Here is a 19,193-nt window from a genome sequence, read left to right on the forward strand (position 1 = left end):
AAAAATACAGAGAATAAGGGAAGGAGATAATAAAATAGAAAAGAGAGTAAGAGAGTAAGAGAAAAAGACAATGACGATATCTACAAAGATGAAGACACTTGGACTACGCACAAATACTACAAAGGATGTATGGAGTAGTGAAAGGAAATATATGTTGCCTTTGAACTTGTCAAAATATTTTCTTTCCTTCCTGTTCTCTCTGACTTTCTGGTCCTCTCGTTCGCTCTTGTTTTGATTATTATTATTTTGATTTTTTTGATTTTTTTGAACCCCAAACGGACTTGTACTTTTTTGATTTTTTTTTATTTATTTATTTTTTTTTATTATTATTTTTTTTTTGTCAGACAAAATAAAGCCCAATTCTCATTTTTTCTTTTTCTTCCCTTTTCTTTCACTTTCCTACATCTTCGTTTGAAATCGAATCTAAATAGTCATGGCTGAGCAATCCGAAATCCCTACCTTTAAGCTTGTCCTCGGTAAGCAAAATGAAAATTTAATAATAAAATACAAATACAAATATAAACAAAAAGGAAAAAGTCAAAAAATAAAAAAAAATAAAGGAAGAATAATAGCCAAAAATATATAATATACTTTTTGTTGAAATATGACATTGCAAACAAAAGAAATGAAATGAAGCAAAAAGAACTTTACTTATTTTACTGTTATCAATATAGTCGGTGATGGTGGAACCGGAAAGACCACCTTCGTCAAGCGTCATTTGACTGGTGAATTCGAGAAGAAATACGTCGGTAAGTTTCTTTGCTCTTTGCTGTTAATGATTAGCAATCTTGTTTCCTTGATTGCTAATCATTAGCAACATAAGCATATGTACATTAGAAAGACTTGAATCTTATAATCTTTCATCTCATAATCTCATCACTATTTTTATTTTTATTTTTAAAAAAAAATTAAATATTTTCATTTTCTCAGCCACCCTTGGTGTCGAAGTTCACCCTCTCCTCTTCCACACCAACTACGGTTCCATCATCTTCAACACCTGGGATACCGCTGGTCAGGAGAAGTTCGGTGGTCTCCGTGATGGTTACTAGTAAGTATCGTTGTACTATATTGTATTGTACTGTATTGCGTAGTATTATGACCATGTCGCGTAAAATATGTATATATATATATAGTTATAATATAATATGCTATATACTATACTATATATATGTATTACACTACACTACATTACATTGCAATACAGTACAATATAAAAATATCGATGATAATAATATTAACAAAATTTATTCATATTTGCGTGTGTGTTTTTTTCATGTTTGTGCTTGCGTTTATTAGCATCCAGGGTCAGTGTGCTATCATCATGTTCGATGTTACCTCCAGAATCACCTACAAGAACGTTCCCAACTGGCATCGTGATCTCGTCCGTGTCTGCGAAAACATTCCCATTGTTCTTTGCGGTAACAAGGTCGATATCAAGGAGCGCAAGGTCAAGGCCAAGACCATCACTTTCCACAGAAAGAAGAACTTGCAGTACTACGATATCTCTGCCAAGTCTAACTACAACTTCGAGAAGCCTTTCTTGTGGTTGGCTCGCAAGTTGGTTGCGTAAGTTTCAATTTCTATATACATTTTATTCAAAACGTATAAAACAAAAGAGAGACAAGGCAAAAACTATCAAATACATATACTCTTGTGTGTATGTATTTGTATGTCAATAGATAGATAGCTGGTCGTTTGTGGTGGGGTTTGTCTCTCTTTTGTTAGACAAAAAAAAAGAACCATATTCTTTATCATCAATTTTCTAATATTTTTGCTTTGACTATTAATTTATATCAGTAACTCCAACTTGGACTTCGTTGCCGCACCTGCACTTGCTCCCGCTGAGGTCCAGGTCGATGCCACTTTGATGGCCCAGTACCAGAATGAGATGGAGGAAGCTGCTGCCCAGCCCCTTCCCGAAGAAGACGATGACTTGTAAATTTCTTGCGCAACAAAAAAAAACGCAGAACTGCTCTTCCTTGTTTTTCAGCATTCACAATACAGTTTAACACGTCCCTCTTATATGATTCCAAAAAATTGTCTGAATCTTATCTATCTATCTATCTATCCTATCTTTTCTCTTTCTCTTTTATAATTTTTTTTCTAATTTTTCACATAAGCATTTCCACCAAACAGAACAAACGATCGAATGAATGAATGATTGAATGAATGAATGAACAAAAAGATACTATTTTTTTTCTTCTTCTTTCTTCCCTCCCTTTCAACTTCTACCCCTCCCCTTAAACCCACCCCCTCCCCTACAATTTCTCTCAAAGTTTACCTGCCCCTTCCCAAAGCTCCCCACATAAAGAACTTTTTTTTTATAAAAAAAAGCACAAAAAGGAAATAACATGTACAATTTTTGTTTTGTCTATAAATTTTGTTGCAAGTTCTAACATTTTACATGATTTCATTTTCTTTTTTAAAGAAAAATGTCAATGTCAGTGTCAAAGAAAATAATAATCACAAGAAAAACACATGTGTGTGTGTTGTCACCCGTGAAAAATCTCAATAAAAATAGATAAAAACCCATGTATGTGTGTATGTATGCGTAAATTCGTACATGTTACTCAAATAAGCTTACAGACGCTCACGCATATACACATACACAAACTCTTCCTCTAGCACACACAAAGTATATATGTATATGTAATTTATATATATATTTTTATAAAATATTTATACATATATATATTTGATATATAAATATAAATAAAGAATAATAAAAATAAAAAATAAAAAAGGCAGTTCGCTCAACCATTACTTGAGCTTCTTCTTGGGACGAAGCTGGTTAGTGTGGCCACACTTTCTCTTGCGGCAGTTGGTGGCACGAGGAGGGAGACGAGCATAGCACTTGCGGCAGATCATCTTCTCGCAGTTGTACTTGGAGGCAAGGGCCTTGAGGGAGGGCTCAATGATACCACCACGGAGACGGAGGACCAAGTGGAGAGTAGACTCCTTCTGGATGTTGTAGTCGGAGAGGGTACGGCCATCTTCGAGCTGCTTACCAGCGAAAATCAAACGCTGCTGATCCGGGGGAATACCTTCCTTATCCTGGATCTTCTGCTTGACATTGTCGATGGAGTCGGAGCTGTATAGATTTTTTTATTCATTAGTTTACTGATTGAAATTAGGGGAAGAAGAAAAAGAAAAGAAAAAGGAATACATGACTGAAATTATGAATAATGAATAATAAATGATTAAGGAAGAAATAGGAAATGTGCCTTTTTCTCTTGGATTAAGAAATGAATAGATAATTCAAAAAGGGATTCCAAATTTATTTTTTCTTTATTCTTAATTTCATTCATTTATTCATCATTCATGTTATATTCTTCATGTATGTATATGTATATATATGTATATAGTAAAAGATGTATGTATGTGTGCAATTATATAATATACATTATAATGTAAAAAAGTAGATATTTGATTATATGCATTATGTATATTGAAATGGGATTTTTTTTGTTTGTCTAATAATTCAAGGGGATTATTTATTGGTTTTTTTTTTACCTCTCCACCTCAAGAGTGATGGTCTTGCCAGTGAGGGTCTTGACGAAGATCTGCATGGCGGTGCTAGAAAGCAAGTTTCGATGGTAAAGGTGAGTTGTTTGTTCGAAATCACCATCGTACACGCTGTTGGTTGTCGAGTGCACGAATGATGGATGGATATATAGATGGATTGTATTGATTTGGATCGCATGCTTTTGGGGGATGTATGTTGTATCCCTTTTTCATATATTCATTTTATTTTATGGGTTTGATATTAGGATAGCTCACCTTTAGCAAGACAGTTAACAGAGAAGGATCCCTTGAGTCCGGCGCGTGGCTCTAATTGAGGATCCACTCACCCGTCCCCCCCATCTCCCACTACCCCCCGTCTCACTCTCTCCCTCCCTCCCTCCCTTAGCCTGCCTGTCGGTCTGTTCGTATGATTAGTCTGTCTGTCTGGCTTTGGTTTCTTTTGATCTATACTCTAACCGGACTTTCCCGCACATATATCATGTCCGGTACCATTAAACCGAATCTTGTATATGTCCGGTAACACTTTTCGCTAGCAAAAGATACTCATTCTATTAACCACTAGGTAGAAAAAGAGAAACAGGATATTCTTATTGTCTACAACTGTACACTCCATGTACCTTTACTTGTGCATGTATGAGTATTCTTTCATTTAATACTCAATAGTAATATCAATAGTAATAGTAATAGTAATAGTAATAGTAATAGTAATAGTAATGGTTGTGGGGTCAAACTTATAACCGCCTCAAGCTATTATTGTTTCCATTAGCTTTTCTGTTTTTTAATATTAAAAATAAATTTATATGTACTAATATTTCACAAGAAGTGTATATATATGTAAATATATGCTGTATGACCTAGATATATAGGGTAAAGTATAACAAATATATTTCTTCTTTCATATTGCTTTCGACTAATAGTATATTTGTTAAGAGATCTTTACGTCAAAAAGAGATCATCTTTGAATTGGTACAGTATGAAACATTGTACTAGTATTATTATTATTATTATTATTATTATTATTATTATTATTATTTTCTTTGTCTTGATTTTTTAAGGGACCAAGAGAACCAATTAGTAGAGCATTATATTGTATGTGCATATAGCTATTAACGGCCAGTACAGAAGAAGAAGATGAAAAGTTATGTTATTATTCGTAACATAGTTTCGTACTAAATGAATGCTGTAGAGACATCTACGAATATCTGTTTTACAAGCTGCAATTAACCATCCTTTCACCTCCTAAAACCATCTTTCCACTTCAATTTCAAACTTGATGCTTTAGAATATTCTGCTGATACAATCCCAGTTAAATAAGCTATATTTACCTTTATCGTCTTGAATGCTACTTTGTATAAATGTATCAAGATAAGAATCTGTCAGAAATATTCAATGTATTATATTCACACGAATTGACCCGCAAAAATATGTATCCAAATATATCTGCATGTACATATGCTTCGTAAACAGTAACGTTAAAAATCCCGTATTATCTTTAGTATTAATACTAATTGGAATGGTCATAAAATCTCGACAGATATTACTACTGACGAAACAAAGACAGCAACAATAATTTAGTTATGAAATTAATATTATGGTAATAACAGAGCTTGATTCTATTGTATAACTGTAAGTTATATGACAGAAATTTGAGCTATAAATTGTAGACACCCACAGACTTTACAACAAGTAAAAATTCTTGATAAATAATCAGAGTGTGTGTTGTAAATGTGCGTATGTTGTTTTTGAATTACATGGGTTTCTTTTTGGTTTCAGCGCTGCTCTTATCTTTCGTCTTGATTATTATTATTATTATTAAAAAACAAAAACAAAAAACAATATACTTTGTAGTCAAGAAGAGACTATGTATTATGTATTATGTATTGTTGTTTTGTAAGGTTTTGAATTATAATTTCCCTTGGCAAACAATACGGGTTCCCATCCTTCTTTAATATAAAATTTTCTTTTAAAAATAAATAAGTTGAAAACCTGATTTGGTGAATAAATTATACTGTGAGCAAACTGACAAGATAGTCTTTATTTCCTTTATTTTGTAATTGGTAATTGATAATTGGTGTAAACTGAATAAGAGTGATAGTGGAGTGTAGATTTCATTGGAACAACTGAATGTTACATGTTTATTGTTGTCTTGAGTAAACATATATGCATCAAGCAAATCAAATCAAAACAAAATCTTCACATGTGCAAGTACTACATTATGAAACCTTGATAAAGTGTGGACTACCTTCCGAGGAACACCCTAAAAAAAGAAAGGGAATTTTGAATTCTTATAAATAATAGCTGTAATAGCCATAACATCATTAAAGACCTTACGCTATAATATGAAACTGTCGATATTCTCGCTTTTCTATCAGTTTTGTTTCTTTTGATCATATCAATAAAGTTCTTTTTTTATATATATAAAAAACCGGAAACAGAAACAGATAACCTGAAACTATTCTACCCATATCCTAAACTTAACAATGAACAGCAATATGGAGATAGAAAGATTTCTTCTATGGACTCAGATTGTTCGTGAGATTATATTATTGACATTGATCTGTTCAATTTGATTTAATTTGCTTCATTATGAAACACTGATATATATATATGTATACATACATATATATATTCGTGGAGTATGATGATCATGTATATTGTTTGAAGTACAAGTAAGGTATAAACTCATTATCAAATTTATACCTTATTTTGTCTCAGGGTAATAACATAATCAACCCTGAGAATCGTAATCAAGAGGCTGTACCTGAAGAAAAACAAATAACATAATTAAATGGTAATGTAACTGATCCTAATTTGATGAGTAGGTTACATATATGTATTTTTCGTTTTTGTTTTATTCTTGTGAAACTAGCCTTATTCTTTTTATATATACATATATTTGTCTAGCTTATAAGCGGTTAGTGATTTTTACTTAATGAAGTGAGAACTTATAAGCAAAATTGAACTACTAAAAAATCATAAGAAAATCAAAGAGAGAGAGAGAGAGAAAAGGAAAAGTATATAAAAGCCCCAAGAGATTTTGTACATTTGGGAAAAATCCATCATCTTACTATATTGTCATTATCAAATATTCATCTTTTCTTCTCATAAATTCACCTTTTTGTTTTAAAGAATAAAACAATTGGATATGAAGTTATTATCTGTCATCGTTTTTGGTATTACTGCTTCATGTTCCATGGCAAGCAATGTCCTTGTGGGATATTTTCCCAATTGGCTATACGCTCGTTTTCCAGGTAAAGAGCAAAGCATTAGTTAGAGGTTATATAATTATTTCAATATATAATTATTTACAGGGTGCTAATTATTGACAATAGTGAGCAGCATTGACTTTTCAAAGTATACCCACATCAATTACGCCTTTGCAATTATGATCAAGGATGCTACGCCAGAATGGACAGATCCCCAGCAAGTCTCCACTCAATTGCCTCAACTGGTTACTGCTGCACATGCCAAGAATGCCAAGGTCCTAATCTCTATCGGTGGGTGGTCAGGATGTTTAACATTTAGGTAAGATATATATATAATTAGATATTCTGTTATGAATAAAGTAAAGTAAAACAGATGTTTATTATGCTATTATATGTTATTACTTCTGGGTATTGATTATATTTATTAATATCAAAATGTAAAGTTCTATGGCAGCAGACCCTACCCAAAGAGCTACATTTATTGCATGGAATGTTGCTCAAGTGACAAACTATAAGATCGATGGTATCGACATCGGTAAGTGATAATTATTTATTATAAATTTATATATATATATATATATAAATATATATAATGCCACCAATATATCTATCGATATTTATCTATATTTTCTTATATACCACCAATCACTTGCTTTAAAATTGAAATAGATTGGGAATATCCTGGACGCCAAGGGGCTGGGTGCAATGTTGTTAGTCTTGAAAATGATGCCAATAACTTCCTGACCTTGCTTCAAGAACTTCGCAAGGCTTTAGACAGTTCATTTGGAGCCGGAAAGATTGATATCACCATTGCTGCCCGTGTCCGTACTTTCGATACTTCTTCTGGAAACATGCCAGACGTGTCTGCCTTTGCAGCAGTTATTGATCGATTCAATGTGATGACTTATGATATCAACGGTGCCTGGAACTCTACAACTGGTAAGTTAAAAGCAAATATATACAATACAAGTATATGCAAATGAAATCGTATGCAGAAACAGACCAAGAAAATAACAATATCAATATCGAGATTAATACACAAAATATCATTGTTTACAAATTATATTTTTTCAAAAAAAAATTTGTTGCCAAAAAACCAAAATAATAATCATAACCATTGTGTGCAGGTCCCAATGCTCCTTTTAATTTCCAGCCAGGGTACGGTGATGCCGATAGTTATGTGTCTGGCATTCAAGCTTGGCTCAAAGCAGGTGTACCCGCCAAAAAGATTGTACCTGGCCTGGCTTTCTATGGCCGGTCTGCAAGTGAGTGATTCTGCAAGTCCAATGCTAAATAGGAACCAGTTACTAATTTATTTATTTATTTATTTTTTATTTTGCTGTTGTTTCTCTTTACTATCAAATATATATATATTAAAATAAAGCCGCTACTGTTGATATGACCAAGACAAACTCTCAATACCAAGGACAGGTTGCAGGTGTGGTGCCGTCCGGGGATAGCTTGGATGCATACTGGCAAGACCCCTATTGTTCAAAGGACCCTGGGGGATTGTCTGGTGTGTGGCGATACGGTAACCTGCGGTCACAGGGCGTTTTGAGCTCGCCCACAACAGCTTCGGCAGGATGGACAAGAACCTGGGATAATGTAACCCAAACGCCCTGGCTGTTCAATCCCAGCAGCAAGATATTTATCTCGTACGATGACCCCCTCTCAATCCAGATCAAGGTTAATTATGCTCTCTGCCTCAATCTAGGAGGAGTCATGGTATGGTCTGTTGATGAAGACTCAAGTGGTGGCGAATTACTTCAAGCAGCAGCAGCAATTAGTTCAGGTAAATATCAATATCAATAGATAGGAGGAGTTGAAGAAGCAAGCAAGGGGTAGGGTAAAAAGAAAAGGAAGTGGTATTATTTGCTTTGCTTTGCTTCTTTTGTTGTTATTGTTGTTGCTGTTGTTGTTTTGGTTTAGAAAACAAGTAATTGATTCTTAGTCTATTCCTAATCATATTCAATATCTCTCCTTGTTCTTTTCTTTTCTTTTTGTTTCTTTTTCTTTTAGGCTCTTCTCCTTCGAGCTGTCCTAATTAACAAAAAGCTTGCAGAGGTAGAGGAGGTTTGTTGCCACCACCCCCTCCTCAAAGCCTACAGATTTTATTGTTACATGTATAAAGGTCAAATCAAGACAAGTATGCTACCACTTGCTCAATTGTGTAAATCCGTAGCTTACAATGATTATGTTGTTCAAATATAATAAAAAAATAAAAAAAAAACTATCAGTATCAATATTTTACAAATATCAAATTAGTGCCATTAATTCGTGCTTTATACTCTGTATTTTAAGCGGGAGAACAGATGAGGAGTTTCCCCATAAGAATAATAAAGAAACAACTGGCTGTTGCATAAAAATTTGTTTTTGAAAAAGATCTCCAGGGAGAGGAAGGGAGAGAGAATTGTTATAGAGGGGTTTGTATATGTGTGTGAAAAATTAAATATTCCCACAACACAATACAGCACAGAACTACACTACATTAGACCCTACAACATTAAACAATAAAATTAGGTAATAACCATAGTAATAAACATAAAAACAAGAAACCAAGGAGACCACAAAAACCAATAATTAGTTTCAAAAAGCTTATGTGGATTATAATATATGTTGAGCTTCTATAAAGGTAAATCTTTGGGTTGACTTCCTTACAATTCAACGACCACAAGCTTCATTACTTTTTTGTTCTGTGTGTCTTTTTGAGCACAGTACATTAAACATATTCCTATACTTTTTTTTTAGTTGTTGCCAAATGGACCCTTTATTCTTTCAAGGAATAAGTAAGAATAACAATAACAATAATCCTGCTATTAACTCACTTGAGCATATTAATACAATATTCTCCTCCTCATCTCTTGCTTCTCTTTCCCTTATTCTTATTCTTACTATTCTTTATTTTTTCCTTTTATCGGCGCCCTTGCTTAGATACATATACTCCACATAGACACAGGCATAGGCACAGGCATAGGCACAGGCACAATGGCGACTACAAGTAAAATATAATATAGTATAAAATGAACAAAATTTCCCCTTCCCCTTGGATCGCTTTTAAAGAAGTAAAAAGAAAGAAAAAGAAAAGAAAAGAAGAAGAGAGAAAGAAACTTGTAATTTTTATACATTTTTTTTAAAAAAAAAAAAAAACAAAAAATAATCTATTACTGTATACAGTGGCACCCACACAATCATCGCAGACACAGTCCTCTCAGGCACAGTCTTCTCAGGCACAACCTCAGACAACAGCTTATCTCGAGCAAGTTATTCGTCTATCAGAGCGAGTCCCAACGGGTGCAGTTCGTGTCGAACGGGATTATTCAAAAGGCGATGGCATTACACAATTTGATACCACTCTTCCAACAGAGCTTGAAGGACAAGTTAGGGGCATGACTTGGTAGTTGAATGACAAAAAAAAAGAGATTGACTTATTTATTTTATATAGATTGAACCCGAGCTATTTGAAGAAACTATTAAAGAAGTGAACAAGATCTTATCAGAGGCAGAAAAAATTTCGGTTTTCAGTATATTGGAGAATGTAATGGAGTGCCTGACTATATACACATGGCCGCTATTGTTTTCTACAAAATACCAAAAAGTAAAGCCTATTTTTGTGTGTGTGTGTGTGTGTGTGTGTTCCCTGGAATGTGTCATCATTAACTGACATATTGATTTTTATACTCTACTGTAATATATTTATATTATACTATTTTGGATTTCTACACAGTCATTAAATCGCCTACAGGCCTTTCTACTGACCGAGAATCAAACGGTGTATCATCCAAGAGACCTTTCTATTGCAAATCCAGTTCCTTGTGCATTCTTGTTTGTAAGTGTTTAAATCCAACTCTTCTTGTTATTACAATGTATCTAACTTACTCTTCTTTTTGTATTTGAATAGCTTGAGATCAAAACCTTTGGCTGATAAAAGAAAAGAAAATTAACCATAATTTTATAATCATCATCATAATTTCTTTATATTATATAAATGTTTTACTTGTAAGCATTCAACCTCTTCAAATCAATAAAACAAACCAAAAACACATAACCACTTCTTCTACTTCTTTTGGTTCTTTTAATGGTTTATGATATATTTATATATATTATACTTTTTATTTTATTTTATTGGAGAGCCCAAATGGTATTCTGACGTCCTAGTTTTTTGTGACTCCGCCCAAACTTCACAAAACGAGACATCTTCACCCTCTTTTGCTTCACCTGTTTGATTCCCTCCCCCATTTCAAGGTATAGTTCATCTCGTCTGACGGTTCGGGAGAATGAAAGCAAACTTGATATTGGCTCGACTAACACATAGTATCCACTCATTCTTACCACCGACAGAGCATCTTTCTTCTCTACAATGACTGACTACTGGTGAGGAATTCTTCAAGATTATATATATTTTTTTGTTAAAAAGAAACATGAATCGTTATACGAGTACAAAGAGTGTTTCAGAACTTCGAACAAGATGAGATGAAACTTATGCTTTGTTGTATTTCTTGACTCATTAGCCCCGTCTACGCACCTTTCTTCGGCTCCATGGGATGCACTGCCGCAATTGTCTTTAGCTGTAAGTAATCTTCCCGGGACATTTTTTATTTATTTTTACAATCTTCTCTTTACTTTTCTCTCTCTTTCTCGACCAAAAAGAAGAAGAAAAAGAAAAAGAAAAAGAGGATTAATAGAGCTTGTATATATTCATACAAATGAAAGAAACATATATTAAATCAATAATCATTCTAATTTGTTTTTCTTTAAAATAAAAAAAAAGGTCTTGGTGCTGCTTACGGAACTGCCAAGTCTGGTGTTGGACTTTCTGCTATGGGTGTCCTCCGCCCTGACTTGGTTCTCAAGTGTATTGTCCCAGTTGTCATGGCTGGTATCTTGGGTATCTACGGTGTCGTCGTTGCTGTCTTGCTCTCGGGTGGTTGTAAGTATTATTTCTTTTAAAAAAAATCTGACACTTCTTTTTTCTTTTTTAAATATAATATAATATATATATATACTTGTCTAATCTAATGTAAAAGAAAAAATAACAACAACAATATATATATATATACGCGTCCTTTTCTATTTTTTTCTTGTCACTGTGTTTTTTACTTACATTTTGTTCATTTGTCTTTCGTATGTAACTGTAGTGGCCATGAAGCAGACACTCTTTAGCGGTTTCATTCAGTTTGGTGCTGGTTTATCCGTCGGTTTGTCTTGTTTGGCTGCTGGTATTGCTATTGGTATTACCGGTGATGCTGGTGTACGTGCCACTGCTCAACAGCCCAGAATGTTCGTCGGCATGGTAAATACAAAATCTTATTAACATACACACATACATACGTACATGTATTTGTATATATATATATATATGTATGTATGTATGTGTTTGTGTGTATGTGTATATATGCGTGTTTATACCTCTCTTCTTTATATTTACAAATTTTCTTTATAGATTTTGATTCTCATTTTCGCTGAAGTCTTGGGTCTTTACGGTCTTATTGTTGCTTTGATTTTGAACACCAAGGCTGCTGGTGGTGAGAGTGTTTGCCTGTAGATTTTAATGCATATATAAAAATCTCTTTAAAGTCAATGATGACAATATCCCCCGTTCTTTATATCAACAAAATAAAAAGTGCGTTGCTGTGTTTATCATAGTATAAAAGACATTATCTCTTCTTTTTGGATTTCAAATATCTTTACAAGATATCGATAAACTTCTATTCTCCCCGGGAAACAGGCATATTTTTATTTTTACACGTATAAATATTATATGTCTCTAATTATATAATGATTTCAACAAACAATATTACTGACCAATCCAATATCAGCGTGAATTTTATGAACTCCTTTGAAAGTGATGGTTGATTTAATATTCTGTATGTATGTATATATATACATATATTTGGTATTGGAAACCGTGTCGCTTGTTTAGATTATAAATCATATCATAATTGTTGCCATTCAAATGGATATAGAGATATTATATGAAAAATGGGATCGTAAAAACCATTTTTGATTTAAATGCCTTTTATAGCTGAGACAATCTGCTTACTTTATGCTGAATACTTGAGAACTACGGAGTCTACAGTGAATTGATTATTATTATTATTATTATTATTATTATTATTATTATCGAATGCTAATATAAAAAGCGGAAAATATCCATATAAAGGAAGTAATATATATAAAAGGCTTTGTATTGGTTAGCATAAGGCTCGTTGTATAAAGTCTAATGTTGACCGATCTTAATGTAAACTGAAAAGATGTTTATTAATCATTACAAAGTTTGGGCTATGGTGAATGGGCGATACCAGTCTGTACACACTGTCATCTAGCGGTAATACATACTTTTGAGGAATATATATTTGCATTTCTCTGTTGGTGGCAAAGGCTGCTTTTCAAGTAAGTTAATTATTGAGATATATTTATATCTATATATCTATATATGATTACCTTTTGTTTCTTTATTCTGTTTTGTGATCTGGCAGGCAGTTTAACATACAATCTCTATTCAAAAATGGCTACTTGGATTTAAAGCAATAGCAACCAAGAAAAGAACCTTTTCTTTGTTTAATTTTTATTTGTTTAAATATTAGTTTGTTTATTAAACTAAGGTTCAGGGCATCCTACATTTGGTAATGTTAATTATGATATTCATAATATATATATATATAGTTGCAAGCATTTCTTTAAATTATAAGCAACCTTTACATATATGTTCTCTACAATGCGAGAAGGGCTTGTAAACTATATATTTCTATTTCTATTTCTACACAACAGTTGTTCCAATGCCAAAGGGCGGCCAATAAAAACAATAAAAAAAGGCGGTTTTTATTCTCTCAAAGGATGGGTCTCTTTTCCCTAAAGTTCGCCATCCTTAACAAGCTTTATTCATTGGGTGTTGATTTAAATATGCTCCTCATTCAAGCAATTTTTTTTTTAAGAAAAAGCATTTAAAGAGTGCTGTACAAAGGCACAAAAGTAATTGGAAGGGATAATTCGAAAACACTACCCACTTTCTTGAATAATTTTTTGAACATTTGTACGAGGTTGAATGGCTCAGAAAAAGGAGAAGCTAATATTTGTCCAGTTTTTCAAGAGTAATTTGCCCACTATTTACAAATAATTTGACCCGATTTCTGGTCAAAACAGTCATAAGGCTCTTTACTTAGCCATTCAGAAAGATGTTTGTAGAATACTCGAAGGAAATTTTGGCAATGTTCAATAGGAAAATATCTGCTTCTTTCAATGACCTTCAAAGTAATTTTCGCGTCGCTTAGTCAAATAAAAATAAAAGCAAAATGTAGAGTATCCAGCACCAGCAATAAAAGCAATAGCTATTATAACTATTCACCAATAATGCGGATTGTAATTTACTATTGTATCCAGTACTCATTGGCATTAAACAAAAATTTCCATTACCGGACCCCAGAATTTAACCAGGAACGATATAGAGAATTGGTTTTGTGAATAACTATGAAACAACACTGACTTGTTTATAATTCGGTCCATAATATGTAGCATAAGTTTTAGATCGGTATATCATTTACATGTCATGGTATTATAATCTACATGTGTACACACAAGATTTTAAGCGCGAAATAGTGCCTTTTTTTTCTTTTTGATTTAGTAAAATTCCTATTTTAATTTAGTGGCTACTGTTTGTAATTTCAGTACATCACTGGGGGCGGTATGAATATTACAAAAGAGGACTGTGAAGCCTGGGTCTACTGCAGCTTCAGTTTCTTTAAATATTACCAAACTAGAAGCAACAAATTGAGCGACGCGAAAATTACTTTGAAGGTCATTGAAAGAAGCAGATATTTTCTTATTGAACATTGCCAAAATTTCCTTCGAGTATTCTACAAACATCTTTCTGAATGGCTAAGTAAAGAGCCTTATGACTGTTTTGACCAGAAATCGGGTCAAATTATTTGTAAATAGTGGGCAAATTACTCTTGAAAAACTGGACAAATATTAGCTTCTCCTTTTTCTGAGCCATTCAATCTCGTACAAATGTCCAAAAAATTATTCAAGAAAGTGGGTAGTGTTTTCGAATTATCCCTTCCAATTACTTTTGTGCCTTTGTACAGCACTCTTTAAATGCTTTTTCTTAAAAAAAAATTGCTTGAATGAGGAGCATATTTAAATCAACACCCAATGAATAAAGCTTGTTAAGGATGGCGAACTTTAGGGAAAAGAGACCCATCCTTTGAGAGAATAAAAACCGCCTTTTTTTTATTTTTTAAAAAAAACCCCGTCCTTTGATTGTTTTTATTGGCCGCCCTTTGGCGTTGGAACAACTGTATATATAGAAATATATAGATAGAAGTGTATTTATATATATATTTGTTCGCCCTTAATCCCCTTTGTTGGGACCACGTCAAAGATTGCCCTAAACGGTACCTTTCTGGGTGGGACCTTATTTTTAGTCTTTTTTCTTTTTTTGCACTCTACCATGAATAGAATAAAATGAAGTCAAAGCTAAAAGGCAAACCAAGATCTTCTTTCTTTCCTTTCTTTCTTTCTTTCTTTCCTTTCATTTCTTTTCCTTCTCACTCTTTGCCTCTTTACACTGCAATCAATACTACAACCCTTCACACACAATTTAGATAAATCAAATCAAATCAAATCTAAAACCGAAAAAAAATATGTCTGTGAATAACGTGACTGTTGACCTTGCTCGACTCTCTTTTGACACCCCAGAGTCAGCCTACCTTTTGTCTACGCCTCTTCTGTCTGGCAGTCCAGCAGGAGACCATTCTTCAGCCGCCAGTCGCTCTACAGCAGATGTATCACCATCTATCCGGGTTATCAGAGGTAAATATCACTTATTCACATCAATTAAGAAAAGACGTATTTCCTGTCTCGTCGTCTCTCTGTCTCTCTGTCCGTCTCTTTATATATCTGCAACTATTCGGTGTATGATATATAGACGTATCGATACATTCATTGTCGCTCTACACAAACATATGAACGCACATACATCTAGACAGAGAGGCAGAGAATAAGGAAAAGGGAGAGGGGAGATGTGTTTATGTGTGTGTGGGGATGAAAGGGCAAAGGGAGACGAGGGCAATAGAAATAAAAATAAAAATAAAAGTTGGGGGTGGTTCAAATGAACTTATGCCTAACTTGGCTAATTAGAACAAACACCGCGCGGTAGAAATCGCAACCGCCAAATCGTACCTAGTGATGATGAAGAGGACGATGAAGAGGAAGAAGGCAATGAACAAGGAAGTTCTGATGATGAAAGAGGAAGACGCGGTAATGCGCTCAGCCCTCTTCCAAGCCGTAACAAACCTACCTCTGGCGTGTCCACACCTTCAAAACCCGGCCGCAAGACTCAACCCCTTCCCAGTGATGATGAAGACAGTGAAGGTAATTAAAAAGATAACCAATACATACACATGAGAATTTATACATCTATAAATATATATCTTTTAAAAAAAATGAATGAATGAATTATGTTTTTTTTTTTGGATTTTGGTTGACTTTAATTTCATTTACAGATGAAGATGACAGTGAGTCGGAGAAGAGAGGCCCTCGTTCAGGCCAGGCTCAGCAGCAGCAGCAGCAGGCGATCTATCGCTTGAACGGGACAGGTTCCAGCCCGACCGTATACGGAGAACGTGGGTCTGCAGCACGGCCTCCGTTGCACCAACGCCACTCGGACAGCAGTTCCAACAGCAACCAGTCTATTGGCAACAACGGTGGCGGTGGTGGTTACATGATGGGTCAAGATGATTACAACAACAATCTCAACCTCAACAATAATAACCTCAGCCTTAACAACAACCTTAACCTTAACAATAGTAACAATAGCCTCAACCTGAACGGCAACGGCAACAACTACCAGCAAGATGTGCAGTATTATGGCAACGGTGAGGAGTTTATAGACGATGAGGACAATGAAGTACTGGGCCAACACATGCGCCACCCCCAAGCTTTTGGTGCTCCAGAGGGTAGTCATCTCCAACAACTCCAACAGATGCAGCAATACCACCAGGCCCAGTTGGCCCAATTCCAGTACCACCATCAGCAGCAGCAACCGCAACCTTCAAAATCCGCCTCTCACCTGCGGCCACACTCCCAAAACAACTATCAGCAGCAGCGAGTCTCGATGTCAGGCATGGATCTTCTCAAGCAACTCGAGCAAGAAAAGGCTGATCTCAAGCGACAGAAGCCCAAGCTTAACACATCCGATGTCAAGATTGAAGGCCTCCTGGGCCGTCTTCCCGAACCAGGATCACATAACATCTCATTCCAGCAAATCCAGCAACAGCAGAATGGGATGCGCAAGTCTCGATCAGGCCAGCGTCCAGTATCCTCATATGGATACCTCGACATGCCTCAGCAACACCAACCCTCGTCTCGTTCTCCTTCTCCCTCATCTGGTCGCAACCAGATGATGTACAGTCCACAACCAGGTTATGTTGCAGCTGGTAATGCATATCAATACGGATACCTTCCACCCACCGGTGTTCCATATGACTATTTATCTACCTCTCCCAATGGAGCAGCCTATCCTCGCGCACCAACACCAACTGGTGGTCAACAACCTATATATCAGCAGTACGCAGCTCCTTATCAACAACAGCCACAGGTACAGCAGCAGCAGCAGCAGCAGCAGCAACAACAACAACAACAACAACAACAGGTACAGCAACAACAGGTACAGGTACAACAACAGCAACAACAGCAACAACAGCAGCAACAGCAGCAACAGTACATCAATGCTCCTAGAGGAACCCTGCAAGATAGTCAACTTAATGCCAACCGTCGTTCTGGCTCCCTTGAAGCTGCCGTCGCTACCAACATGCCATAAAAAAACAATTTTTTCCTTCCATTTATCCGTTCATCTGTTCACCTACCTATCCATCTATACATCCTTACATACATATAACACAACACAATCAATTAACTTCAATTGCTCTTCTTTATCATCTTCTTCTTCTTCTTCTTTATCTACCTATCTATTTCTTCTTTCTTCTAACCACTACATACACCTCACCACCATATTTTTTTTGTTTCTTTTCTTTATTTCACCTACAACTATTGTAACTGACAAACTATTGCAAGAATGATAAAACAAAACAAACAAAAAAAGACATCTATACACACCACCTCTTTCTCTTGATTCCATCTCAATACACATATATTTTTTTCTATATAATTATTGACAAAAAATAAAAATGTTAAAAAAAAATTATAATAATTTCTTTTTAAATATATATATATATATATCAAAAGTCTCAAGAATTTCTTTTTTTTTTATTACTATTTTTATTAGTGTAATTATTAACATACGCACATACGCACATACATACGCACATACATACAAAACAACACTAACAAAAATCAAGCAGAAAATGTTTGAATAAATAATATCAGAAAAGAGGGGTACAAAAGGGGAAGGGAGAAAGGAAAGGGAACAAAAAGGGGAGTAGTGAATGAAACTATTGAATAAATCAATAGATCAATTTAAATATTAAAAATAAATAAATAAAGATATATATATATACAAAAGGAGGTGAATTTATTATTGTTGTCAGTGTTATTTTTATCAACATCCTTAACACAACGAGAGATAGAGAGTGTGAATATTTAGTAAAGAATTTGCTCCCCCCAATAAAAATCAAAGGAAAGCAAAGCACAGCAAAGAAATGATATAAATGTGTCTGTAAAGGAGGTCTTTCTTTCTAAGAAAAAAAAAGAAAAGAAAAGAAAAAAGAGGGGAATTCTCAAGAACCATAAAGAATTAAGGGTGAATAGCATAAAGCATTTCATCTAGACAGGAACCAAAGACTTGCTGGCATCCACAACCACACGATTCTAATAATGCGCTTGGCTGATCACATACTACAGGTTCACAAATTGCTGCAATAGACAGACGTCTTCTTGCAGAAATATCTGCTCCAAATCCAGTGTAAGGGTCCCGAGATGTCTTCATGGCACGAGAAGGATGAGCATCACACCCAGGACATGCACAAGAGTCTCCACATCTACAAGTCACTACACGGGTCCGCTTTCCTTCTGGGTTTATCTTTTCTATTGAACAACATGGTGTCGGAACATCAATTGGTTCAATATCTGGCTTTGTCTTTACTGATGTTGGTGGTAATGATGATGGTGACGGTGATGGTGACGGTGACGGTGAAGAAGAGGAAGAAGAAGAAGAGGAAGAAGAAGAAGAGTTACATTGGTCTGTGGTGAGTTTGGCTGTGGTGGATAGATTGGTGGGATGTGTTGATGTTGTATTGGTTTGAGAGGTGGCTTTACTGGAGCAACATGGCCTTGGGACCGCAGAAACTCTCTTGTTTGCCAGATTGTCCAAGATGTCAAAGCCATTTAATTCGGTTGATGTGGTGGGTGTAATTGGTGGCGATATGCTTGGTGACAATGGTAAGGATGCTAATAATTGAATATGGACGGGTTTGATGGCGGTTATGTTGTTATCGTTGTTGGTATTGC

General features: G+C 34.8%; 6 protein-coding genes across 6 annotated transcripts; 5 read left to right on the top strand and 1 right to left on the bottom strand.

Moving 5' to 3' along the window:
• Positions 1-394: 394 nt before the first annotated feature.
• On the top strand, positions 395-2,531 carry PHYBLDRAFT_136854 (hypothetical protein). The gene is made up of 5 exons (XM_018429816.1): positions 395-476; positions 675-749; positions 931-1,048; positions 1,297-1,566; positions 1,798-2,531. The coding sequence occupies exons 1-5, from the start codon at positions 434-436 to the stop codon at positions 1,937-1,939; spliced, it is 648 nt and encodes a 215-aa protein (XP_018285565.1). The 5' UTR covers positions 395-433; the 3' UTR covers positions 1,940-2,531.
• Positions 2,532-2,919: 388 nt separating this feature from the next.
• Positions 2,920-3,569, bottom strand: PHYBLDRAFT_9697 (hypothetical protein; the record flags this gene model as incomplete). Its single annotated transcript, XM_018443989.1, has 2 exons — positions 2,920-3,091; positions 3,514-3,569. Coding segments are annotated over 2 exons (228 nt in total), but the record flags the coding sequence as incomplete, so codon positions are not given.
• Positions 3,570-6,670: 3,101 nt separating this feature from the next.
• PHYBLDRAFT_118400 (glycoside hydrolase family 18 protein) lies at positions 6,671-8,543 on the top strand (the record flags this gene model as incomplete). The annotated part of the gene is made up of 6 exons (XM_018428630.1): positions 6,671-6,776; positions 6,858-7,050; positions 7,175-7,266; positions 7,401-7,670; positions 7,859-7,996; positions 8,170-8,543. 6 exons carry the CDS (start codon positions 6,671-6,673, stop codon positions 8,541-8,543), a joined length of 1,173 nt encoding a protein of 390 aa, XP_018285567.1.
• A 946-nt stretch (positions 8,544-9,489) lies between these two features.
• PHYBLDRAFT_174218 (hypothetical protein) lies at positions 9,490-10,653 on the top strand (the record flags this gene model as incomplete). The annotated part of the gene is made up of 6 exons (XM_018437211.1): positions 9,490-9,517; positions 9,682-9,729; positions 9,906-10,108; positions 10,174-10,326; positions 10,456-10,557; positions 10,630-10,653. 6 exons carry the CDS (start codon positions 9,490-9,492, stop codon positions 10,651-10,653), a joined length of 558 nt encoding a protein of 185 aa, XP_018285568.1.
• Positions 10,654-10,953: 300 nt separating this feature from the next.
• Positions 10,954-12,387, top strand: PHYBLDRAFT_178323 (hypothetical protein). The gene is made up of 6 exons (XM_018437976.1): positions 10,954-10,973; positions 11,070-11,102; positions 11,240-11,298; positions 11,500-11,658; positions 11,867-12,021; positions 12,172-12,387. Exons 2-6 carry the CDS (start codon positions 11,089-11,091, stop codon positions 12,271-12,273), a joined length of 489 nt encoding a protein of 162 aa, XP_018285569.1. The 5' UTR covers positions 10,954-10,973; positions 11,070-11,088; the 3' UTR covers positions 12,274-12,387.
• Positions 12,388-15,275: 2,888 nt separating this feature from the next.
• PHYBLDRAFT_189015 (hypothetical protein) lies at positions 15,276-18,024 on the top strand (the record flags this gene model as incomplete). The annotated part of the gene is made up of 4 exons (XM_018439598.1): positions 15,276-15,539; positions 15,867-16,100; positions 16,232-17,325; positions 18,013-18,024. Exons 1-4 carry the CDS (start codon positions 15,371-15,373, stop codon positions 18,022-18,024), a joined length of 1,509 nt encoding a protein of 502 aa, XP_018285570.1. The 5' UTR covers positions 15,276-15,370.
• Positions 18,025-19,193: the final 1,169 nt, after the last annotated feature.

This window comes from Phycomyces blakesleeanus (genome assembly GCF_001638985.1).
Source record: "Phycomyces blakesleeanus NRRL 1555(-) unplaced genomic scaffold PHYBLscaffold_29, whole genome shotgun sequence".
NCBI classification, from domain to species: Eukaryota; Fungi; Mucoromycota; class Mucoromycetes; order Mucorales; family Phycomycetaceae; genus Phycomyces; species Phycomyces blakesleeanus.